General features: G+C 32.5%; 2 protein-coding genes across 9 annotated transcripts in view; one reads left to right on the top strand and one right to left on the bottom strand.

Annotated features, from left to right (window-relative positions):
* The window catches only part of LOC118190440 (uncharacterized), a 58,215-nt gene extending 47,825 nt beyond the window's left edge, over positions 1-10,390 (top strand). The window contains exon 7 of the mRNA XM_035361147.2: positions 9,310-10,390. Coding sequence (XP_035217038.1) covers positions 9,310-9,422 — 113 coding nt within the window. The 3' untranslated portion in view covers positions 9,423-10,390. The remainder of the gene's footprint in view (positions 1-9,309) is intronic.
* A 4,406-nt stretch (positions 10,391-14,796) lies between these two features.
* The window catches only part of LOC118190438 (uncharacterized), a 165,026-nt gene continuing 151,840 nt past the window's right edge, over positions 14,797-27,982 (bottom strand). For all 8 annotated transcript variants that reach the window (XM_085822611.1, XM_085822613.1, XM_085822610.1 and 5 more), the window contains 2 exons: positions 22,156-22,317; positions 14,797-16,691 (listed from right to left, as the gene is read on the bottom strand). In XM_085822611.1, the coding sequence (XP_085678737.1) occupies positions 15,298-16,691; positions 22,156-22,317 (1,556 nt within the window). In that variant the 3' untranslated portion in view covers positions 14,797-15,297. The remainder of the gene's footprint in view (positions 16,692-22,155; positions 22,318-27,982) is intronic.

Genomic DNA, 27,982 nt, shown 5'->3' with positions numbered 1-27,982 from the left:
AAATGTAGTATTTCATCTCGATATGCTCCGTCATTGATATGATTTAAAACAAGTTCCTCGTCATTATAATTCGCTTCCGATAGCGAAGAAAAGTGACAGAGGTTATTGAAAACGAAAAAATTTCGATTGACAAATTAGTCGGTGTTCTTGACACAGCAATTATAGGACTTGAACAGCGGAACTTTGTAACTGAACAAGAAATTATGTTTGTTTAATAGAATTAAAGAGAAAGTATTATCACATGAAACGAAGCAAAACTTAAACAACTTACATTGAAAGAAATGTTTAATAAAGTAAACAAATAAATATTAAGCTTTTTCTTTTTCCAAATTTTGATACCCTTTAGATCATAATTGTTCTTTATTTCATAAATTACGGTTTCATATTTTTAATTTTAGAATTTCTGCATGCCATTTTACGAGATTTAAACTGATGATCTATAATCCGGAAAAATCGATAATCCGGAATCGCCGAAGTCCCGACGAGTCCGGATTAACGACTTTTGACTGTATACAAAAATACTTTGTTTCTTTGCATACCACGTATTGAAATACGCTGATATAGACTATTTTGGAAGGGGCTATAATGATAACTCTATCCATATAATAAGTTACAAAATGCCTTTCATGATTTGTAGTTTTAATAATTCTAAATATTAGTAATATATTTGTTCTGTGGCAATGATTCCCAAACTGCAGTATATAGCTATATTACCAGATAAAAAGCAATGCTGCTTGTATATGATGAAAGTACATAAATAATACTCTGAATGAATGCCCTTGATGAAGAACTAAATTATTTAAAAGCAATAGCTATTGACAGGGGCTTTTCACCCAACATTATTAATCAAGCAGTTAAAAAATTCTCATCTCAACACACTAAAAGCCACACTCTTATTTTAGGAGATTATAAAAATTCTGTTGTCATTCCCTTCTTTCCATCAATTAGCTATAAAGTTGCACATATTTTGCAGAAATTTAACTTTCGGGTTGTTTACTCTCCCATCAATAAAATTCCAACTTCTATACTCAAGGACCCCATTCCGGATATGAATTCCTGGGGTATTTATAGGATTCCTTGCCAGTGCGGTTTAATTTACATTGGCCAAACTAAGAGAGCCTTAAAATTTCGCGTCAAAGAACATGAGGCATATGTTAGAAAAAAGGAAACACAGAAGTCTTCTGTTGCTCAACATTGTTGGTCCGAAAATCACACTTTCAATTTTTCTGCTGCCAAAATTATTCAAAAAACATCTTCCATTGGAGAACTGGATTTTCTAGAGGCATTTCACATTCATAAAAATCTTTCTGTTCTAGTTAACGATCCTAATTCCAATCCAAATTTGCCTTCGGCTTTTAGAGAAATTATGTTTTAGTTCTGGTTTCGCCAACAGATGGCGCCACTTGCTTATTCTTGTCCAGGCTTTTTTATCTTATCTAAACATTATTTCCTATCTTGTTCATTTGCGGTTTTGCAGCTGAAGATGATGGTTCGGTAAAACCATCGAAACTAGTCCTGTGAAAATTTTGTAAATTAACGCTGATTTTTGTTGTTTGACTTCTGAATTAGTATTTATTCGGCGTGTTATTGTGTCTTAATTAATACTCTGAATATTAATGCAGTAGTCCAAAACCTACTGCGAGTAAAATTAAATATTATGTGTTATGAGACTTTCATGTAAGATAGGTAAATTAAGAGTTTAACTAATAAATTTCACTCTAAAAGTTGTTTCCCCAAAAAGGGGAATTGTGAAAGTGTTATAATCATCCCCCTTTTTCCAGAACAATCAACTGTTTTGAATAATTTCACTGCTTAACACTGATTTTGGGTTTAATTGTAGGTGCTGAATTCCGAATCTGTATTTGTAAGATAGGTTCTAGTTTTTGAGATAAAATAGAAATAAATTTTAATAATAAAATGTATGCATGATACAAATTGGAGGGAAACTGTGATAAATGTAAATAAATAACAAAATTAAACAATGCAATAAACCAATTTAATCATAAAGAGTAATTAATCAATAAATAAGAAGATAAACAAATATTGATACAGCATACACAAGCCAAACATAAATAAGCAAGCAATAGAGAAATTGCATCAAAATGTAATTTAAAACAATTAAAAAAAATCTGAAGGGTTTCAGATTTTAAATTACGTCCAAAGGGGTGATTTTTAACGTTTTGTGTGTTACCTTTATTTATCAAATATGTTCTTTGCATTTAAACCATAAAATTCAGTTCAACAGCAATGTCGCAAAATAATTTTAAAATGAGCATGTCTTTAGAATTTCCGATACACAGTTCCACGCGCTGGAGGTAAAAAGGTCCCCCTCCCCATAAGTACTGCGCAAATTTGACAAAAATTTAAAGACATAGAACAATGTGAAATTTTAAATAAGTAACAGATGAAATAACAGCGTCACATGCAAAACGAGGAAAATGAACTTTTATATTAAACTTTTATATCTCTTTTATACAAAAACAATGCGTCGAAACGTTTTCATTTCTTTCTTTGCCTGTATTGTCTTATCTTTATCTATTTTCAGATACATTATGTAAAAATATTTAGTAATTGCAAAATTATTATGATAAGTTAAAGAAATATCAAAACTGCTAAAATTTTTGGCAACCCTCTACTGTAGATCGGCACCCACAGTTTTGAGAAACCCTGTCGTAGAATGTTGCCATTACTATCTTTTAAATCGTTGAGTTTGTTAATCAAAAATTCAAATAAAGTTTTAGAAAATGTGAAATCTAAAATTTCTGCTTTCAAATGCCCATATTCGCAGTAGGATTATGTCATTCAAAATTGGATAGCTCTAGGTACCATTGTATTATCACAATGAGAGAAGACATACATACATTTATGCAGATTCTTCATTATTTAATTTCTTCAAATATAATACAGGGCGATAGTATTTGGGGGCAGCGATTTGAAAAGTGATATGCTGTTTATAGGGTACCGACAAAAAATCGCAAAACGAAAACAATAGTCCTTCAGGGAAAAAGTACCTTTGGACTAATAATGTATTGAAAAATGACAGGAAAATCAATTTAAATTAATAGTGATAGTATACCAAAAACTACACAATGTTGCAGTCAGCCATTTAAAATGAAAACAAGTAAACTGGTATAATTACTTCTTAAAAAAGCATTTCTCATGACACTTCCTCATTTGCATTAAAAGTTTTGTGTTTAAAGGTCGAGAAGTCAGCCATCATATGTTTATCCCACCTGACTTTACACCTTTATTCTATTTTTCTGATATCTTGTTGCTTTATTCCTTACTAAGATGACTCAGATTGTTTTAATATTTGTCTAATTGATTATAAAGAAAATAGATCCTTGAGCTCATATTATCTCCCAATTCTTCAAAATATTTAAGCATATTTTGCATCAGTTTTTTTATAGTTCTGAACTCTGTGGTTACTCCAAAAAGTCTTAATAATTTAGAAAAAAAAATAACATGACAGAAGATTTAGTATGAGCCGCAATTGATGAAAATTTTGAATCATTTACAAATTTTAGGACCATCAAAAATTCTTGCTTGTAACTCTTCATTTCTTAGTCCAAAAAGTTTCTCAAATCTATTGAACCAAATACAATCTCTTTTGAGTGTCCTAATGAATTTGCTTTATCAGGCTTGGTGACATGGTAGAAGAATTACCTGATAATTACACTCATGTCTATAAATTAAGGATAATGCAAAATCAGGCAAAGGAAGAGTTAGAATCAAAACAAATTTGACTTATTTGTAAAGCTTATTTATTAAACAAAAGGTAAAGAGCAAAAAAAGATGCTATATGTTTGATATTATTAAAAAAATTAGCGATTTTTCTCCCTGGAGCGAATTACAAAAAAAAAAAAAAAAAAAAAAAAAAAAAAAAACTATTTACAAAAAATCAATATTACATGGTTGGTATGATTGTTAATACATTGTATGTCTCCCAGACGATGCAACACAGTCCATACAACGCCTAGGCATGCTGAGTATCAAATTATCGATCTGATCTTGGGGGATATTACACCACTCAAAAAGCATTGCTCTCCGAAGTTCCGGTAGACATGTAGGAGGAGATTGACAGGCTGCAACCCGTCGGCCAAGCATATCCCACACGTGCCCTACTGGATTCAAGTCCGATGAGAATGCTGGCCAGTCCATACGGGTGATATCCTTCGATTGAAGGCATTTGCTTACAATGTTTGCACGGTGAGCACGGGCGTTGTCATCCATAAACACAAATTGTGCGCCCTTGGCGCCCCGAAACAAACGTACATGTTGTTCCAGAATGACGTCCTGATAGATTTGGCTTGTAATGGTTCCAATTTGAACATGCAGGTCAGTTCTGGAACCCAGAATAATTCCACCCCAAACGAGCACTCCTGCACCACCGTAACTGTGTCGTTCAATGATGTTTTCTTGGTGGTAACTGGTACCTGGAGCTCTCCATATGAAAGTCCGGCGAGAATCAGACTGCAAGCTAAACCTGGACTCGTCGGAAAACATCACACAAGCCCACTGTTGCGGTGTCCACAATGCATGCTCTCTACTCCAGGCTAACCGCAGGCGACAGTGAGTTGCAGTAAGTGGAACGCATCTGATAGGTCTACGAGCATATAGACCAATCTGCCCTAAGCGTCTGTACATGGTCTGCCTTGAAATTGTCGTACCAGTGGCTGACGAGACAGGCCTGAGGCTGTGCTCCGCCTGTTTCTTTTGGCAGTAACTGCCAAATACCGGTCCTCATTCGGCGTTGTAACTCTGGGGCGACCTGTACTGTAACGTCTATTCACATTACCATCATCTTGGAATCGTTGCCAAAGCCTGGAGATGACACTCTGGGCGATTCCAAGTTTGTCTGATACTTCCAGTTGGTTATGCCCACATTCTAGACGGCCGATAATTCTACCACGTCAAAATCATCCAAATGTGCCTTTTGTGTCGTAACTATTCGGTTATTGCACTGAAGTGCTTATAAAGCACCCGCGAACAATTTTACTTCTTTGCCTGTATTCCTTATATATCACTCTCTTACACTCTTGTCATTGTGACTTACCATCGGTGTCATCTGGTTACTTCCTGAAATTTGCATATGATTCTTGAAGATGTGTGTAGTAATTTTACAGGTGATATATTTATTTTAGAGTTCGATTTCCGCGTGGCTCCGAATTATCCTTAATTTATGGACATGGGTGTATTACGATACCTGTAGTCAATATGTCTCTTTAAGGCCATTTCACTTTTTTGCGATCTCTGTGTGCTGGGGATGCTCTTTATATTCACTTTTTTGCCTCAGTAGCACATTCCCCATCCTAGAGCCAACACAAATAAACCACTTATATTCCTGTTAGCAGACCTGCAAGATCATTTTAATATCCTTCCTTAAGTTTCACAGAATGAGCAACTAAACTGATTGCTATTATACAGCAGCACACATTTTCAAACTTCTGGTCCTATCAGTAAAAAGCCTGTATTCTTCTGCTTCATATTCTATATCCACGTTAAAAAAAAGACTGGTGAATACTATTGCAATGTACGTGTTTTCTACACTCACTAATGTATAGAAGTTCATTCTTTTTGTTCTGTAAGCTATTATCTTAATACTAGGTTCACAGAACTGTTTTGGTGTTGATAAACTACTTCTGCATTTACTTTCACTGTTGTTAAAATCAGATTTCTGTGTATCTTCATCTGATGAAAGAATATCAGGCAGTGAAACTTGGTATAGAAATGCCCTCACAGTGTGGCGTAGTCATCTTCCTGATTCCAAATCAGGGCATTCCTACTTACTTTTCTTGTAATGCCTTTCACATTCACGAGATAAATAGCAGTTATTATGGCAATTCACCAATTCTCTCTATAACACACCAGACTTCTAACAACACAATGTTTTTAAATACTATGCAGGTATTCACAAACTTTGTGAGGAATGCAAGGCTTATTTTGGTTGCCATGTTTTTTTATAAGTATTTATAAAATAAATAAAAAAAAAGTTTTTATAAAATAAGTAAGGTGAACTTCCTATGTCTGAGAATTTTAGAAAATCATTTACATATATCAGGTATATTAATGGAACTGTTTCCGAACTCTGGCATAGATCAGATGGAGGTTTAAGGTGAAAACTCATGTTACTAAAAGCCTGTCTATATAAAGAAATATCTCCCAATTAGTATCTCTAGACATCTATGCCAGTCTCTTCACACAGAGAAACATATCGTTGGCATGTCAGATACATGTACAGTGGAACCTTGAGATATGAGTTAATTCGTTCTAGCATTGAGCTCGTATAGCGAATTTCTTGTATCTAGAAACAAACTTCCCCATTGAAAATAATGGAAATCCAGTTAATTCATTCTGCATTCCCATAAATATCAACATAAAAATCAATTTTTATAATAAATAACATAACCGTAGTTTACCTTTATGATAGCTTCTGACACCGACCTTTTAACTGCTTCTTGTTAATCCACATCAACAACAGCTTCTCAACATCTTCTAGTTTTAGATGGTGCTTGGAAGTAATGGTAACTCCTTTGGCTACATCAAGTTTCTTAATTTTTTCAGAATAGCGCAAATCGTCACTGTCGAAAGGGCATAAGTCTTTGCCAATTCCGTCACTCTTACACCACGCTTGTTTATCTATGATTTCTTTCTTAATTTCAATGGCCATGGCTTCTTTATTTTTCTTTTCAGCACTATCTGAGGCAACAGTTATCTTGGGAGGCATAGTGAAATAATTATTTTCATGTTAAATGTAATAAACAATTGACTCGCAAGCGCACAGACATGTAGATCAAAGAACACCAAGTGATCTGACGGGGGGGGGGGGGATTCCCTAAGTTGAGCCAGATTAGAAAATGGTGCCATGCATACCAGCAACCTGGCTCGTTACTCGAGTCAGTGCTCATATCTCGAGGTTCCACTGTATGCAACATCTGTGCCAGGTGTGGTGTTCACTGACCATTTAGGAATACATTATCACTGGAGACATATTAGGCAACAGCCAGTAAAACTGCATATGGAAATCATGCTTTTGAAATTAATACTGGCTACTAAATCAACATTTTGCTTCCCTAAATAATATATATCACGAATTATTTGGAGTTTATATTACTGTTCTAACAAATTTAATTTACAATGCCACATTTATTTTAGATCGTAATTTCCGATGTATTTCTTTATAAATGATACATTATTTTGGTTCTTACATGTCAAATGCACCCAATTGGGGAATATAGTCACATTTTATTTTCTGGTAGAAAATTCATAGCAACTGATTGTCTTTAGGACAACATCGTACATATCACTTGCAGTGTGCCTTTTCCTCAAGAGAAACTCTGCTATATAGGACTCAAGGTAAGGGCGAGCTGTTCCATGGTGCTTTTTATTTTGCCATTTAGCCCTTCCCCATATGTATTCTATATTTTGCATGTGTCTGCCAATTTCAGAATTCATAAATTTACATTTGTGATTTACTTCAGTGGATATACCTAGATTGTTTAAGTTCTGTTTTATACTACTTCCAACACTCAGAAAAATGGTCATTCCTTCTTTAATGTTCATTTTAATTTTGTTCATTATTACTGTAAGGGCACTAATCAGGGACCATTTTAAGAAATGTTTTGCTCATTTTACAACAAATGCCCCAAAAAATCAACTGTGGAAGCTTTTCCAGCATTGCTTTTGGGTCATGCAAACATGCTTTCGTCAATCTCCACAATGCATCTGACACCACTCATTTTCTCCTGCTGCTGCCATTTCAAAATTGCAGATTTCCTGGAGATAACTGTTCCAGTCAATTACTGTTTTGTTGGCTATTCCTAGTTGTTTTTTGCAGAACTTGACCAATGTTAGTTCGTCACATCAGTATATATGAAACATAAAGCTGTTGTGAATGTCGTTTGACTTCCTTTGAACCAGTTCCCTATACATATTCTAATACTTTTTCAGCATGTACGGATGTTAAATTTCCAAAAAATGCGATCTTCATTTGTTTATAGCTTCATCAAGTGCAAAAGTTTGCATTCTCGATTGTTCGGTAATATGTCGTAATTCTGCAAATAGTGAACTGCCCCCGTTTCATTTCGAGGTAAGCTCCAGAGATCCATGTAACTCAAAAGTAAGGTACAAATTTTCTTTGACTTTAAATTTTAAATGATTAGATAACTATCTAATAAACGACTATCCAATCGAACTACATGAAAACATGGAAATGTTTAAAATAGTATGGGTTGCCATATTTGATGATTAATCCTTGAGGTGCAGTTTACACTAAAGAACCAATACTTTTTTTACCTTAATTCAAGTGATATTTTTAGTCAACACAGTGATAATTTTTTTGTCTCATTTCTTAGCATTAGGTAAATTTGGTAGAATATTTTTTGCTATATTTTTATGTTCTGAAAAATCTAACAAACAAGAAAAGCTTAATTTATCATCTGTACTTCCTATTATCACTAGTGTTGTTTCAACTTTTAGATAGGTCTACGTGCTCAATTGATTAACAATTAAGAGCTAAATTTTGTGTGAAACGTTAGAATTCAGTTAAGCTGTTTTCTGATTTTTCCATTAAAAATAAATATTTTTATTGTTTATGTAATTAAAAGACTTAATTATGTTAACATAAAAATTACTAAAATTTTTAAATGTAACATTTAGTTGTTTTATGTTATTTTATTTTAGTATATAAAATTTTATATCAGTTATATAAATATAATTAACAAAAATTTTCCACCTCACTTAAAATCACGCTTTATTATAAATTTAATCATAAGCAATGTATGCTATAATTTATGAAGGGATCAATTTATTTTCGTTTATGTAAATGCATGGTAATATATATACACATATTTATATGTTACATTTCTCAATTAAATGCTTTCCTTTTGTGCCTCATTAATTATTCTTAGTTTACAATTTGTATTTATTTTTCGTATTTTGCATTCCTAATCACTGTTACTTTTTGTCTGATATTAAGCTTTCTGTTTATTATTACTATTATTGTCATTACAAATTATTTTTAAAATTAAGTTTTGAAAATAAAGGCATTTAAACTTTGCAAATTATTATGCTCGTGTTCAGACCAATAGAGATCTCCTATTAGCTACAAGTCACATCATCAGCTTCGGCTGCTTTGATTCACTTAGTAACTCAAATCAGACACAAAATTACCCTATGTAGACAAAATACTGTCAGGCAATATGTTAAAGTGCTGAGCAATTTTTACCGACTGTAATTTACCAAAGTTTGGGAAACACTGTCTTACATTGTTAAAAACAATTAAAAAAATTTTTTTTTCTGATTTTTCAGAGCAAATTAAGGTTATTGAGTATAATTCAGAAAATATGGAAAGAAGTTCTCGAAATCCAAATCCTTATATCATGAAGCAGCGACTTAAAATTCCAGGATATGTCAGAAAATAAATATTCTGTGTTCATCTGTATATTTCAAGTATGTTTTAAATGTATTCCTGTTGAAGGTTCTAAGAAAGGCATTTTATCAGCACATTCAGTGACCCAACAGTTTAGTGCAAAAATTAATGTATTCATTGCATCTGCATTTGGTAATTACATTTCTAATGAGAGATTTCAGTCATTTTCACAACTTTAATCAAAATCTCAGACTGCAGAATCTATCGCTAGATCTGTTTCTTTTGACTTGATTCTTTAAAAGTGTTATGCAGTATTTTGCTGTCTAGTACATTTTCTGGTTATGCAATGTGCAAACAAATGATTGTAAAGATTATAAAAAGCTGCTGCTGTGATAAAATAATTGTGAAAAGATTACTCTAAAAATGCAGTTTAATTTATATCATAATGAAAGATGAGTAAATCTAATGCCCAAATCTTCTTGTTAATTTCATGTTACTGCTGTAGAGTGAAGTTGCAACACTATGAAGGACATAAATTACAATGCAAATATGTATAGGAGTGATGATATATCACACTAAGTAGAAAGATTCAGTCAATAAACCCAGATATCAAAAGAAATGAGTTAAATTCAGATATCAGTGCTCATTCAGCTGACCATCAGTTTGCCAAATCTCTGGTTGATTTGATAACTTTTTCTTAGTGTTGCAATTTCAACCAAATCACTTATTTTATTACTCTAATATATCATTTGTTAATTACATAAGTTGATTTTAATGTAAATGTCAGTATTGCATTCTAAATCCATTACAATTAATATATTTGTAGACTATAACAGTAATTCATGATTCTGTGTCATAGAGCTATTTTGATAATAACTGTTCTGAAATTATTTTGTATAAAATTTTTACAAAAATTATCAGTATACTTATGATATAAAAGATAAATTATTTTTCATATGTAAATATATATAAAGTGCTGATATTTTTTTAATTTTAAGTTCATAATAATAAGATTGTGAACTTTTAAATACTGATCGTTTAAAGCTGATTTAGGTTAAAACTTCTGAATATATAAATTTTAAACAATAACTACTTTCTAGTGCCATGATATATATAGATTTACATTCCAGTCTGTTCTGTGTTTCAGCTAGTCTTTTATTAATTTGTTGATGTTATCTTGATGTTTTTACTCTGTACTGTGATAGTTGTTATCAAACATATTTTGATGAAAATTGTATACAGTATTTTTAAATAAATTTATAAATAAAATATTTTGTATGCTTTAAATATGAAGTATGTATGCTTAATATTGGGAAAGATGCATATTTTTTGCCTTGTTTGTTAGATACATTAACATACATAGGTGCAATATGGGTTTTAATATTTATTTGTTGTTAGAAGCTATTAAAATTTTTAGTTTAGTTTCTATTTCAGCAGAAATTAGAGTATATTAATTACATCATCTCAAACTATTTACATACATTGATTGATATTATAAATATTATTAATGTACTTTTATTTATTGTCTGTATCAGTGTTACATTGATAGCAATAGCCTATATATAATTCATAAATATTTTAGTTCTTATCTTTGATTTTTCTTATAGTTGCATGCAGAAACTGAACATTAAGATATGTTAAATCTGATTATATGCGCCATTCTGAACAAGACAGGATTGTTTCGATGTTGTTTATAAGCATTTTAGGGTGGTGGGAGGGAATTCTCAAACTGTAAAATATATTTTGGTTAATCATAACCTCTAAACAAATTTCTATTAATTCTTATATTGTTTGACAGAACAACATGTATATGCTGGATGTGGCATTCGCATATAGTGCATTATTTAAACTGTTGTGTATGTGTGAAATTTCACATTCGGTAATGGTCTCGAAAAGGATTTAGATATATGTTGTGGACAGTAATGTTCTGAATCTCAGTTATATAAAGTTTTGTTAAAAATTATTTTCAAGTTTAAAAATTTTATGTACAAAGCTGTATCGATGTCCTAGTATATAAAATATTTCTATCCTGTCTTTGTCAAATTATCTCATCAGTTATCCTCTTCAGCTGATGATAATCTTTTCAGACAAGACTTGAAATGAGGTGATGCTTGGTCCCCCCCCCCAATCCAGGCTTTTACATTTGCATGCCAAGGTGCTGGTTTGATGTTGAGAGACTAGATGGTGTAATTTTGATGACCATCACAAAAATTTATGAATTATAAAACTATGAATATCTTTTATTATTTAGTTTCTGTTGACTGCAAAACTTGATAGCTGATTTTGTTGTAGTTCATGACTAGTATCAACATGAGCTCAGTTTTAGCTTTATTGCACTTGAAAAGAATTCTCTTTATCCAAGTAACTATTTTAGTAAAATCTTTCTGAGTTAGTTGGCTAAAATCAATCGACAACTATACAGGAGTCCTGAGCATTTCGCAATATATCGAGCATGAATTAACAGTTGTACTTCATAAGCAATTTAAAAAACCACCAAACATTTAAAAGTTTTAGTGGTTTTTAAATTTACTACTTAAATTTTTTTTTCAGTAAGAAAGTTCAATACCTACAAGATTATTTACGAGCTAACAAATTTTTTTTATTTAATTGATTTGTACACCAATATATCAAATCGTGTATTCCCTTCTTCCCTAGGTTGTAAATGGCACATTAATTTCTAAAACTGCCTAAAATTTTCTGTCACAAAAATAGAGAATGACTATCCCATGGCATCTAACAAACAAAGCAAAATGACTTACTGAACTGCATGGTTACAAGTGATCTGATAAATGTGATAGCATGGGAAAACAAGGGAACAAGGATCTACAAGCAGATCTTTTAAAATTATTTCATTTTATTTTTATATTACTACATTTGTTTGTAATGTAAATATCAACATCACATTATAAAATTATTGCAATTACTCTCCAAGCGGCCAAGGGTTTGATCACAAATTTTTAAAGTTCCCCAAAAGATCATGAATATTTTCTTGATTATAAGTCCAAAATGACCTTCCAAATTTATACCTGATAACTTCCACAAATACGAGGGCCATCCAGGAAGTAGATTACGTTTCCGTCTGTGTCCGCTAGGGGCGGGGCTAGCGCGGCCATCTTGGGGTCAGAGCGTTGCGCAGCTCAGTCTGCATCTAGCCGTGCTAGTGAAAGGTTCGTGCTGTGCTCCGTTCAGATACTGTGACGGTTTGAAATGTCTGCGTTAATTGAAAATCTGCGAGGTGCGCTCAGTAATAAGGTTTCTGACTGCAAAAAACTGTAAACCGATAGAAATCTATCGGCAGCTTCGTGAAGTGTATGGGGACAACATTATCACTGAAGGTGGAGTGCGTCAGTGGGTCATAAGATTTCAAAATGGCCGAACCAATGTTCACGACGAAGATTGAAGTGGGAGACCCAGCATAGTGACCGCCGAACTTCTCGAAAAAGTCGATGCTAAAGTCCGTGAAAATCGAAATTTCACAATAACGGAACTTTCTTTGAGTTTTCCACAAATTTCGCGAAGTTTGTTGCACGAAATCATCAGCGAAAAGCTTGGTTACCACAAGTTTTGTGCAAGATGGAAGGCAAGAAGAGGTAACGAAGTGGTTGAAGGCGCAGGCGGCCGAATTTTTCGAGGAAGGAATTTCCAAGCTCGTACATCGCTACGATAAATGCCTTAATTTGTATGGTGACTATGTAGAAAAGTAGTATTTGAGTGTGGCTTTCATCTGTATATAATAAAATTTGTTTCCTATACTTTGTTTATTTTTTTATTCCAAAACGTAATCTACTTTCTGGATAGCCCTCGTATATGCCACTTTAATTTTCTGAACGCATTTCAAAATGTACGACTGTACTTAAATATCAGGACTAATAGTTTTGAGCATAGAGGCTTAAATACTAATCAAGTGCAAATGTTTTTAAACTATAAAAGTTCCTAATACCTAGATCATGAGCTTGACAATTCGAGTCGATTTTGATTAAAACTTCTGAGTACATAAATTACGAAGAAAATTAATTACTAGTGCCATGTATTCCAGTATGGTTTGTGTTTAAACTAGCATTTTATTAATGTATTATCTTGATGTTTTTACCATGTACTGTAATTGTTGTTATTCACAATTGTATACAGTTTTGAATGTTTAAATAAATTACTTCATTCATAAATTTAAATGTGAATTATATAATATTGGGAAATATTGCTTTTACTTTAGTTGTTAAATATATTTACATGTATATATATAATAGATAAAATATATATTTTAATATTCTTAATTACAAAGAAAATTTTGTGAGCTACATGTAGCTCACAAAAGATTTGTAAAATCTAAAGTATCACATCAGAAACAAAATTATTTGCATACATTCACTACAGTATCTATAATCTACATATGAATCTTTCATAAGTTAAAATGCATCTCTGCATGTCTGACTGCAAAACCTTCAGTACTCATTTTACAGTGTTTTAGTCACAGATATGTAAAAAACTTAAATCACAGCCTTAATTTGTCCTCGTAGGCTTTTAGCAAACTTTGATTCTTTTAATATAGACTGAAAGAAATGATTATATACTATATCATTTATATTCATATATAGTGTTTCGAATTTGCAATTAGTTGTAATTTAATTTTATTATACTATTTTATTTATTAAATTACTTTGATAAATAAAAGCTTTTCTTCCCTATTCATTCAAAATCTATCAGTATAAAAGTTTAGTAAAGTAAAAAAATCACTCATTATACAATAACTTTAATCATGCATTAAATCAGTCTTATTGTTCTCTTGAAATCATGTCCATGAAACCAAATCAACCATGAAAATGTCCCAGTTTTTCAGATTTCAAAATTGCTTTTACATAAGGGACAATTCAAATATACTGTACATTATATGTGACAATGTCGCAAAATGTATAATTTTTTATGTATAGGAGGACCTGAAGAAGTAGATATTTCTAATAGCAAGTATTATTTAATACTAGCATTTCAAATGACCATTGTAAAAGCATTGGATACAAGGATGTTAGCTAACTAAAAATCCCACATTAAGATCTTACATGAAGAAAATAGAAAGACATGTTTTGAATGTGCTATGATCACTCAATAGATTGAAGCATAGCATACAGTTTTTATCCTCAGTCCAATATTCAAAGCCAATCTTTAACAAAAATTGTAGACCCTCAAAAGCAAAGGCATTATATAAAAAGAGTGGTACAACAATCATCTATAATAGTGTTTTTCAAAAATCTTTTTAAATAGGGTCCTCTTTTATAAATTTAATTAAATATTTTAATAAATTTATAATTAAATATTCTTTCAAAAATTCAATATTCTGTGGACTACCTTACTCTTACTTATTCTGTGGACTACCTTACTTATCACCTTCAAAAACTTTCTTAGCAAAAAATCAAAATCAATCAAAAAATTACATAGACAGGTTTAATTCATTTTATTTTGAAAATACATCTGAAAGATATACCAGTCTATGAGAATGCTAAGCTAAAACAATTCTACCTTTAGGAAAGATCAACGTTTCAAAGTCATATGTGTGGCATCCTTTAAGAACGATGCCACAGACATGACTTTCTCCATTTACAAAGTTACGTAAATGAGTTAGTTACATGATTGAAAAGTAAGGTTAAATGCTTAACTGCTGAAATACAGATATCATTAATATGTTACATGAAAATACATTTTACATATTTCATGTATAAATGCCAATAAAGGAAATAATAAGGATTTAATTCTGAAAAAGCAACTGAACAAAATGACAAAAACTGAATTTATGTTTTTGTTAACAAATATCTGCTAAAAAGAGCACAAATTGAATTTTGGAAGTAATAAACTTCCAAAAATATAGGTACAGAACTATATTGCATACTCTGGGTATTATAAATAAGATTCATTTAAAAATATACAACAAAAAACAAGACTTAAATATCATCTAAATCAAAATCAAAGTTATCTTGTGTCAAAGAACTGCAAAATATCTTCCTAAATACTGATTGAGATGATTTTCTAGCTGAAATACTAGGCTTTGGACTATGACTTGCTATCACAGAAGGCGTAATTAAAGTCTTTTTATTGTCTTTATGAAGATTTGCCATTTGAAAATTTGATAAATTAGATTTATTATTAATTGGTTCAATTGTATTCAATGCCTGATTTTTAGCTCCAGATTTAATCTCATTTAGGAAAGAAGGTTTCTGAAAATTTTCTTTTTGCTCTGAATTGTTAGTTGCCATCTTAGGAATGCCAACACATGCAACTAAAGAATCTGATGACATTCCTATACCTGAAGATGAATTAGAAATTTCATTACAGGGATCCAAATCAGTAGATTTTCTCTTCCTTCCTATTGAGTTATTCAATCTTAAATCTTTTTTAGTGATTTTATCTTTTTCGACCACAACTGATTTAGAAGATTGTAAACTTTCATAACACAAATTAGCATGGACAGAATGAATATTTTCACATGCTGGTTTATCTTTCAAACATTCAAATGTATTTGGGCCTAATAAAGTTTTGGAATTTTTCTTGAATGCAAATTTTTTAAAGATATTTATTTTTTCTTTTTTTGTTGATATTAATGTATCGCAAGGTAAATTTTCGTCCAACTGGTTAGACATCATAGAATCAGCTTCAAAAGAGCTGTTTGCTAATTTATCACAAGCATTAATTTGATTGGATGAATTTAAATTAAACATATTTTTTTCATTAGTTTCTCTAAAATTTGTTACTTTCAAAGAAATATTTTTAGCATTTACATGCACATGATCATCTTGAAAATGGCCAACTTCTAAATTAGATGCTTCAAGATCACCATCATAAAAATTATTTAAATCTGATAAAGTGGAAATTTCATTTCTCAGTTGCTCTGAATTCTGTGCCACACCTGTATTTTTATGCAGATTCTTACATTCTTTACCATTTTCAAGAGTAAATAAAGCTTTATTCTCTTTTATTTTATCCAAGAGTGATGAATTATACACATTCTCATTAAGATTTTTTGTTTCTTGCTCAACTGTACTATGTAATCCATCACCTTTTAATAATTTAATACTTTCAAAATTAAAATCAGCATTTCCAGATCTGTCAATATCACCATTGTCAAAATAAGCTGAACAACTTTCATTGTAAATTCCCATGCCTTTAATTAAGTCCTCTTCATTATTTCTATCAAACAAATAAGATAATTTTGTTGAATTGAAAACTGAAGAAATTTTCAGTAACAATCTTTTTACATTAAAGTCTTGGTAAAATTGTTTGTAATTCTTTGAAATACTCAGTAATTCATCTAGTTGTAAAATTCTCAAGATTGTCCTAGCTAGAAAGGAAAGTAAAAAAAAAAAAAAATTATATATATATTAATAAATATTTATATAATAATATAACTACATTTTTTTTCTTTAAAACATGCAAGCAAGTCAAAAAGACAAATTTAAATACAAAAGGGACATTTAATAAGCCTAACACAATAGTACAAGATGAATATCTAATTATTTTATCAATTAGCTACGTTAATTCCTCTTGACTTCGAAGCACTTAGCACAGTAATCTATTAATCGTAGAATTCTAATAGGAAGAAAAAAAAAATGTAACCTTCACTTCACCTAAATGGCTTCAGATGATCATCATCACTGTAATATGAATAGTGCAAATACTTATTCAGTTTCTGAAACAAAACAAAAAGAGTCAGATCTGATGAATGTGGTGTATGAGAGAAAAGCTGAAATCCAGATCGCTGGAAAGCATCATCATGCAAAAACAACACTTTTCTTCTGATGTTTTTCATGGTATTTACGATTTGTTGAAGTCAAGTTAGCATAACAAACATCTGTTATTGTGGTTTGTGACATATAATTAATAGGCAATGATTCTTCTTCATCCCAAAACTCTACCAGCACTTTTTGGGTTCTAAATTTCAGGGATCAAGGAAATTCACTATAATTTTATACAACGCTTTCTGTTTCTGGGGTTAAGCCCTATTCATGGTGTTACCTATGAAGACTAAGCCATCTTCAGTTTTGGAATTAACTTTCTTTGTATTTATCTGGAGCATATGTTTGACATACCCTGCTTTTTATTCAGGATTTTGAGATGTACTTGTCTTTATCCCTCAAATTTAACACATTTTTTCCTGAGGTCACATGCACACTATGTATGTCTAGGATAATCAAGTAGTAATTTCTTACCTAAATAATAGCCATCTGAAAAATGCACTCATCTATATTCCTCAAATTTAGCACACATATTTTTAGTAATCACATCCCCATTATAACATAGTCTAGGATTATCTTTGAGTGATCTCACATGTTTAACCAGTTAACTGTGGTGCCCTCATTTAAGAGTGTGCACCGTTTCGTGTCACCAGAATCGAGCCATTAGAAGTATATTCGTCAATCACAGAATAAGTTGCGCTGGTAAGATATTTGATGAAAAAGATGGGTTTATTTTATAAAATTGCAAATTTTATTACTAATACTAGCGGGCAAGCCCGCCAGCTGAGCGGGCTGAAGCCCGCTATTTATTGTTCCTGTGTATAAGAGTTTCTAATGTAATTTAGCGGGTATTGGAAATTTGAAACGAACTACCAGTGTCCAGCGGTTTCGCGCTGTCTTCACCCGCTTTATTAAAGTTTGCATTGAGAATATACTGCATACACGATACACATGCGTAAAATCACGAAACCACCCATGCAGCCAGCCCGCAAATTTTCGGGATTCGAAAGTTGGAACGAACTAACAGTGTCCAGCGGTTACCACTCATGCAGCCAGCCTGCTCGCCGGAACTCGTAAGTTGGACCGAACTACCAGTGTTTAGTTTTCTTGCTCGGGCTGCGCCCGCTTTATTCACTTATGCATACAGAAGACATTGCATACACGATACACATGCGTAAAATCACAAAAACACCCGTGTAGCCTGCCTGCTCGCCGGGATTCGAAAGTTGGACCGAACTACCAGTGTTCATCGATTTTGGGCGGGAAGCGCCCGCTTTATGCACATATGTATCCAGAAGACACTGCATACACGATACACATGCGGAAAATCATGAAAACACCCACGCAACAGCCTGCTCTCCGGGACTCGTAAGCTGGAGCGAACTACCAGTGTTCAGCTTTCTTGGGCGGGCTGCGCCCGCTTTATTCATTTATGTATCTAGAAGACACTGCATACACGATACAGATGTGTAAAACCACAAAAACACCCGTGTAACCTGCCTGCTCGCTGGGATTCGAAAGTTGGACCGAACTACCAGTGTTCAGCGGTTTTTAGCGGGCTGCGCCCTCTTTATTCATGTATGCATCCAGAAGATACTGAATATACTATATACATGCGGAAAATCACGAAAAAAACCCATGGAGGCAGCCCGTACGATTGGATTCGAAATTTGGTCCGAACTACCAGTGTTCTCCGCCCGCTTTATTCACGTATGCATCCACAAGATATTTCATAAAAGTTACACATGTGGAAAATCACGAAAATATTCATGCAGGCAGCCCATTCGCTGGTATTCGAAAGTTTGACCAAACTACCTTATTTGGTTGGCATATATCATACAAATTAACTAACAACTAAAAACGCAATAAATTAAATTAAATTAAATATTATACATATAAAAGTAAGAATTTAAACTCCTGCTGCGGAGTGATATTCAGCGAAGCAGGGTACTATACACAATGGGACTTTGCAAATCGAACACCAGTAACATGATTCCTTCCTGATCTTACGTTTGTAGCAATGTTTGACCTTCGCGTAGAGTTGGATTTTTCCGATGTTCCGGGTATATAATCCGGAACATGATTCCCGCCTAATTGGCTTATATTAGGTCTAAACGGCCGAGTTTGTGTCAATTTATTTTTTTCAACTGGATACATCGCAAAAATCTCTTCAATAAATTTTAGCAAAAAGTTGACATGCAATAATGTTCCATTATTTTTTTTATATAATATGAATTCATTCAGACACATAATGTCTACGAAATGGAGAAATATCTTTCTGTAGTACATTTTGAGTAATTTTCTTGCTATGGAGTATGCTACGATAATTCTATCACTCATATCCACTCCACCCATTTTTTTATTATAATCAATCACTAGCTCCGGTTTCTTTGTTATTATTTTTCTTTTCTTCTCTCTGTTTCTATTACGTTGTCATTTATGTACAGTACTTACTAAATAAACCTCCCTCTTATCTTTCCATTTCATTATATGCATGACGAGTATACTCGTCAATACACAAAATTGTGTCATTTTCCACGATGAGTATACTCGTCAATCACGGTTAACTGGTTAAACATGAGCCCTCACATTTTTATGAAATAGTGCTTTATCTGTGTTTTGCTTTTACTTTTAACTAAAATCCAATGCCTAAACAAAATCAATATTCTTTTAACATTTCAAATATCAGTTAATATTAATCGATAGTGCAGTCAAAAGTCTTCGAGATAGTACAGTCGGTGATTCCGAATTATAGATCATCAGTTTAAATCTGGTAAGATGGCATGCAGAAATTATAAAATTAAAAATATGAAACCGTAATTTATGAAATAAAGAGCAATTATGATCTAAAGAGTATCAAAATTTACAAAAAAAAAAAAAAAAAAGCTTAATATTTATTTGTTTACTTTATTAAACATTTCTTTAAATGCGCGCATGCGTAAAGCATACATTACACATAGTCGAAATTAGAAAATTGCAACCAGAAAACTATTTGATGTGTATTTGTGATATTTATAATGACGAGGAATTTGATTTAAATCATCAAAGACGGAGTACATCGAGATGAAATACTACACTTAGTAAGGAATTATAAGCCGAATAAAATAAAAACATCTGCCTTGAAGATAAGGATAGTGCTGACAGATCAACTTCCAGTTCATTGCGTGTCACGACGTCCCCCTCCCCACAGAGCTGCGTGAAATTGATAAACAGATTTCGGAATGGTTACAGAATCAAAGAATATGCCTTTATCCATTTTTTGCTGCAATTCCACTTTTTGTTTGATGGACATCAAAACATGCTTTCACTTTGTAGATCCTTTGGTAGCTCCAGAAACGGAAATTCTTTTTGACATAATTGAAGTTCAAGCTTACTTTTATAAAATTGCTCTAACAGTCTGCAAAAAATAATAAGCCAAATCCAATTAGAAGATTAAGGAACAACACTATCTGCAGCATTAACTGAAATAGATAATTAGATAATTTTAGCTTAGCTTATACCGTCCGTTATACATTGAACGTGCATGCGTAAACGTATTATGCACACGCGCACAGGTATTAGGCGCATGCACAGAAAGTTTGTAGCTTTGAGGTCCGGATAATGGACATCCGGATTAAAGACTTTTGACTGTATCAGGTTACCAAGAAAGTCCATGCAGTTTTTGAGAACAACTACTTTTGGCGTGTTAGCGTGGTCAAACTGATTCTGATGACACCATAAGTTTATATTCCTTTCAAACCTTATTCAGTACAGAATTGTTCAGTGTATCGCATGTTTTGCTATGGGATTTGTTGCAAATGCAATCTTTGAACGAACATGCCATTGGAAAAGAGATTTTAAGCCTATTTTGCTTTATGAGTACAAATTAAGAAACAAAACCACAGAGGATATTAGAAGAATACGTTACATCAGTGAGTGAATAGACTGCTCAAAAGTGGTTCTGCTGATTTTCTTCCAAAGACAAGCCTCATATCGCTTGTCCATCCACCCTCAACAAAATCCAGTTGGAGGAGGAAATCAAGCAGAATCCTCACCAAACTGCCAGAAGCTTGCACACAGATTTAGAGTATCTGATGAAAGCATTTGATCATATCTTCATAACCATGGGGTGATGTGGAAATTAAGCAAGTGGGTTCCTCATGTCCTGTCCAACGAAATTAAGCTCCAATGATTGAATATCTGCTTATCGTGTTATAATAAACCTGAACCAAGTCTTAACATATGATGAAAAATGGATCATGTGTGATGACTGGAAGAGGAAACATCATTAGTGGTCTCACTAGCCGCTAAAATGGACATTCACCAAAAGAAGGTAATGCTGTGTGTTTGGTGAACTAATGCTGGCACAATCCAATATGAATATCTAGAAAACGGGAAAACTATAACAGCCAATGTCTACTCATCAAAGCTGCAAAGAGTTTCAGCTGCACTGCACCAAAAGCAGCCAGCACTGGTCAACAGCAGAGGAGTTCTCCTCCTGCACATTAATGTCAAACGGCAAAAGCGACCAAAGAAGTGATCAAAACACTGGCCTGGGAAGTTCTGTCTCAGCCACCAAATTCCTTGGTCATCGCTTGATCGAAATATTACCTGTTTTTGGCTAGGAAACTGTAGAAACAGCATTTCTAAAAAAACGACAGACGACAAAAATTGTGATACAGACAAAGTCTGTATCACAATTTTTGGACTCCAGAAAAAACTTTTTTTTTTTTTTTCTTTTTCAAAAAGAGCATTTATAAGCTTGTGTCTCATTGAGAACATATAACTGAACTCAATGGTGATTATTTTGAAGAATAAAATGAGCGTTTAAGATTTCTGTGGACCATTTTTGATAAGTGACAAAAACCCCACAAACTTTCCTGTTTCCTATAAAGCAATCTCTCAAATATCAAATAATAGTACCTAATAAATAGTACTTTGCATTTTGTACCTCCACAGGATGATGCAAGTATTTCACTACATTCCATCATCCAATAAGTAATACATCATGCTTAACTTTATGACAGTGAATGTCCCCTGTAATTAATAAAATTGCATTATATTAAAATATCTATTTAAACTGCATAATACCTTTGTCTTCAAATTCAGCTTCAGGGTTATTGGGAAATGTAGTATGAAGAGGACTCATTCCTTCAAGAATGGAAAAACTCAGCATTGAAGATTCCATTAAAATAATAGCATATACAGCATCAATGACTAAAACTTCATCACGAAACATGAGCTTAGCATGTCCTAAAACACATGAAATCTTCAGTTAATCTCTAGTCCTGGAAGTAAAATACTTCTAAATTTACATTTTAATTAGATTTTATACTTAAATATTGATTCTAGATATTAATTTCTTGAAAATAAGATATATTCTAGATATTAATTTCTTGAAAGGTAAAAAATGTTTTTGAAAAACAAAAATGCTACTGGCAATGTTGTAGCTAGGGTGGGGCAAGGGGGAATATCTGTCCCCAGGCGCAGCATCTGGGGGAGCAAAATTGATGTTAAGAAATTTTAGAATGAAATGTTTTCACTCTTGGTGCAACAAAAGGGGGTGCAAAATCTTCAGTTGTTCCTGGGTGCTGCAAACCCTAGCTCTGGCTACAGGCAGAAGAGTTATATAATTATAAGTTCTATCTTATGTAGACCCTATTTAGTAAAATATTAAGATAAAGTTTTGAAGAATTATGTTAATTCATATTTTCATAAGTATAAATATAATATAGACTGTTGCCTTAACCATAAAAATTTGTTTCAGAACATCCACCAATTTGGATTCAAAACTATGGATCTTTCATGTGTTTAACTTATCACAGCATAATAAGTAGTTATCTTTCATGTGTTTAACTTTATAACTAGCTAACAAAATGTAATTTTTGTTTTACATGGACCATATAAAAAGTGCCTCTTTAAACGGTATTTATTTTCAGCACTGAAACTATTTTTACATAATTCTGTACTTTTACTGAGCTCTGTAATTAAAGATGCATGTTACGGTCAATATTTAAGAAAGTAAAACCTGTAGCTTTTTTTTTCAAATACCATGTATGTATATATTATAAAATATAAGCAGTTATAGCTTATTGATAATAAAAACAATAAAGCACAAATATTTAAGTATAAAAATAAATTTATTGTTTTGTAATGTTTGAGAATTAATGTGCAATGAAATAGAATCAAGATTATTGAACATATTAGAAATTCCATTCATATTATGAATTATTAGTAAAATTGTTTCGGGCATTTTATTCAGTTGTCCAAATTACTACCAAGTAACAATTTTGAGGGCAACCTCATGCAGCTATGATCATAGCTATAAATTCAAACAATCTATATACATACCCATTGCCATAAATGTTTGCAGACCAAAAAAGAATTGGCAGAATTTGCTGAAATTTTATACACACGATAGCAATGATGATGTCATTATAAAACCGAACAAAAGATCATTTATTACAATTGAATGAAAGTTCTAGTACAGTATTGGACCACCATATGCAGTACACAATGGCATTCAGGCATACAGGTCCTGCAACATCTCATGCTACAGTTGCTGCAAGCACATCACTAGTTTGATTAACCTCTTAGGTTGTTCCAAGTTATCAGCAAGAAATCTGGGGATGGGACAAGCCAGGGAAGAGTGGTAATGTGGTGGAGGCATTCTTGTGGCAGTTTTGCTGTGTGTGGTATATTGAAAAATATCTCCTGGAAGTCTTGCCATGAATGGCAACACATGTGGCTGACGGATGTCACAAATGCAATGTTGGGCTATCATGGTGCCATGCATCATTATTAAAAGTGACTGGGTGTATGCAACCACAGCCCCTCCATCCATCAAATCAGCTGTGAAAGCAATGTGTTCCTTGCAAAGTGAAGGGAGGATTGAAGTGTTCCCATGGTAAAACAATTACTATATGTTAACCACATTGTTTTCTTTCATACATATTGTAATGTATTTTGTAGTATTTAACAAAATAACAAATGATCTTGTTAGTAAAACAAAAATTTTATTTTTAGTTTATGAAGATAGATAATTTGAGTGCAATTCTTTAGTTACAAATGTTCATACATCTACTAGCTGGTAAAACTTCAGATTAACAATTTTTAAACAATTTCTGAGCAATGGTTACATGATACAAATATAGTGTTGCCACTCCAATAATAAATATAGCTTTTTGTTAAATAATAAAATATTACCACCTCTCCAGATAAACTTTAATTTATATTTTTATAAATTAAAGTATTTATATATTTTTATAAATTACAACTTTTTTCCCAAAACACAATATCATCACAATAAAGAATTGAAATACAACAAATAACATAATAGCATACACTGAGAAAGAGAGGAAAGAATAAAATAATTTTTTATCTATATACAGAAACATATTATTTAATCAGGCCAAGGAGTACAACTTGATGCATCTACATTTTTATGGTTTTTACCACTTTGATGAATGACAATGTAATTGTAGCATTGTAATACTAGTGCCCATCTCATAACTCATGGATTTAGACTTGCATTATTTTTGAGTCAAACTAAGGGATTATGATCGGTCATGATGTGGAATTTAGTATGCCCGTCTAAACAACATTGCAGTTTCTTTACAGCGAATATTATGGTGGCACATTCCTTTTCTGTGGTAGAGTACTTTTTTTCAGTTTCTGTAAACTTCTTACTAAGGTATAATACTGTCTCGTTCATCTTTCTGAGCTAAAATGACACCTTAACAGTTTGAAGCATCCATTTGTAAAATAAATTGCTTATTGAAATCATGTGCATGTAGTATAGGCTTTTGAGACAATTTATTAGCTCTTCAAATGCCTTTGTAAACTCTTCTAACCAATTTATTTTCCCTTTCAAGGTTTCAGTTAAAGGTGCTGCTACAGATGCGAATATGGGAATGTAATGATTATAATATCCTGCTAATCCTAAAAATGCTGTGACTTGACTTTTTGTGGATGGTACGAGAAAAATCAAGAATAGCTTTGACTTCATTTGGCATTCTTATACCACAACCTACAATATGTCCTAGATATTTTACTCTATCTTGAGCAAATTTACATTTTATAGGTTTAATTGTCAAACCAGCGTCCTTTATTTTTGTCAAAACAGCTTTCAGGTGACTTAGATGTTCTTCCCAGATGTTTGAAAAGATTGCCACGTCATCTAAATATGGAACAGCAAAGTTTTCACAACCGTGAAGGATTTCAGCCATCATTTTACTAATTGAAAATGGTGCATTTTTAAGGCATCCATAAAGGTCTAAATGTGACAAAACTTGTAACAAAAGAGGCTAATCTTTGGACATTAGGTGTTAAAGGTATTTGACAGTATCCCTTTGTTTAATCCATATTTTTTATAGCAAATTAAATTTAGTTTACTGAAGTATTCTAATTTTATGTTGAATAATTATTAATATGACATCTACATTGATATGGTCATGGGCTAATTACTCATAACATTGTTGTAGGCTTATTGTTATTGTTTTCGTGATAAGTTGGATAAAGAAACACAGAATTGTAATGAGTAAAGACATGTATAATATGCAGAAAATTTAACTTCAGTATATAATAACTAACAAATTATTGAAATGAATCCAACTAACATTTTATACATTTTAAATAAAAACATAACTTATAACAAGCATAATGACATATGAAATACTAATGAGATTTATGTAATTGAGATTTTTCACTGACAATAGTTTGTAGTTGTGGACTAATTTTACTTGTACCAATTATTAAAAGAGATTTAAGATGCTCATCAGTTAATTTAGATCTGTAAACATTTTTTGTGTACTTCATGTTGGAGAAGGTCTTCTCACACAAATAAGTAGTACCAAAAACAGAAAACAGCCCATGAGCAAATTTATGCAAATTATTAAATTGTGTCAGTGGAAGACTCTTATAAAATTCCAACAAAGATGAGTTTTGATATTTGTTCTTAATTATATCACTGCACTGTAGATCAATCATTTCCATTTGAAGTTCTGGGGCTAGGGTTTCAATGTCAGTATCAAAAGGATTCTGAAAAATCTTAATTTGATTCGCAATGGCATCAAAGTCCGAGAAACGAGTATCAAAATTTATTTTCAAAGCACTCAAAGTTTCGATTGCAAAATCGATAGGAAACTCAGTCTTAGTGGTGTGGCTGAATATTTCACATGTTTTAAAATGTGAAAAACATTTACTTCGTAGTTGTGATTGAAACAGTATCAATTTCTTCCGGAATGATTTGATATTAGTGTATAAATCAGGAAGATGCTGGTTTTTTCCTTGCAATCTCAAATTCAGTTCGTTCGCATGTTTTGTCAAATCAACATAGAATGCTAACTTCCACAGCCATGCGTTGTTTTGTAATTCAGTAAGAGGGTGATGCTTTTCATTCAAAAAAAATTTCGATCACTGCTCAAAAAAGCGCTGAAGGACTTTCCCACAACTAAGCCAACGTACGGCGGTATGATAAGGTAAGTCATTTTCTCCAATCTCTTCAATAAATTGTCGGAATTGTCGGTGATTCAGCCCAAAAGATCTGATAAAATTAACAGTTGATATGACTGGTTTCAGAACTTCAGACATATCCAAACATTTTCCGCACAAAGACTGTTGATGAATGATACAATGCAAGACTAATGGTTTTGAACCACCGTCATTTTCTACAGCCTTTGACACAAGAGCGACCACTCCTTTATCTTTCCCACTCATGTTTTTGCCTCCATCAGTTGTAATACATTTCAAGTTTTTCCATCGAAGGTTCTTTTGATTAATGGCCATTTCAACTCCTTTAAAAATATCTGTACCAGTAGTTGTGCCATGAATACTATACATATCAAGAAGTTCTTCATGCACTTCATAGCTTTTATCTACTCCTCGAATATAAATCAACACCTGAGCAGTATCTGACACATCCGTTGACTCATCCAAGGCCAAAGAAAACCACTCAACATGTCCATTTTTGTCGAACAGTTGAGAGGATATATTTTCAGCGATGTTTTCTACCCTTCGAGCCACAGTGTTTGATGACATACTGACAGTTTTTAATAAATTTACCTTTTCAGGGCATATTTCTTCGGCTACTGCAATTATGCATTCTTTGATCATTTCTCCATTGGTGAATGGTTTTCCACGTTTTGCAATTTCAAGAGCCACACGAAAGCTGGCACGAGTTGCAGCCTCTTGTTCAGTTTTGAGTTTTGTAAATGAAGATTGCTGCGATTTCAATCCGCGCTTCATAGCTTCGAAATTTTCTGTCCGCAAACTTCCTGTATATTTTGAGTAATTTTGAAAATGTTTTGTTTCATAATGACGTTTAATGTTATATTCTTTGAGAACGGCTATGCTTTCATTGCAAATCAAACATAGTGCCTTGTTACTGGACTCAATTATGAAATACTGAATGTTCCACTGATCTTTGAATTTTCTGCATTCACTATCAATTTTTTGCTTCTTTTCCATACTACTAAATCACACACAAAAGCAACAATTCAAATCAAAATACTGTTACAAAGATGTCTTAAACTTAAACACGCACAAACACGTTTTAAGGAGGTACGCACTATTTTATTTCACAACAGTATCATAGGAACTGACTTCTGTATGTGCTATTAGCGCCATCTGTTAGCGATAGAAGGTACTACCTATTTCCGCTTGTGTCTACCAGATGTCGTGTCACGTTACTCCTCATGGCTCGTACTCTACGACTAATCTAGAAATTACAGATAATGACAGGAAAATTAATAATATGCAGTGTTGCTGTTTTGGGGACTTCAGTTCGATTTGCAGCCTTTTTTAAACGTTGCGTACTTTTTCGGACTTTTTTTTCATCAGTGGATTATTTCACTTTTTACCACCGGCAACAATGATAATATGGTTTTGGCCCTTGGAACTTACTACAGACATTTCTAAT

The sequence above is a fragment of the Stegodyphus dumicola genome, chromosome 8 (genome assembly GCF_044657685.1).
Source record: "Stegodyphus dumicola isolate Sdum_Otavi_A_Nest chromosome 8, ASM4465768v1".
In the NCBI taxonomy this organism is placed as follows: domain Eukaryota; kingdom Metazoa; phylum Arthropoda; class Arachnida; order Araneae; family Eresidae; genus Stegodyphus; species Stegodyphus dumicola.
The sequence above is the reverse complement of the archived record's forward strand: the minus strand, read 5'-3'. Positions and strand labels throughout refer to the sequence as shown.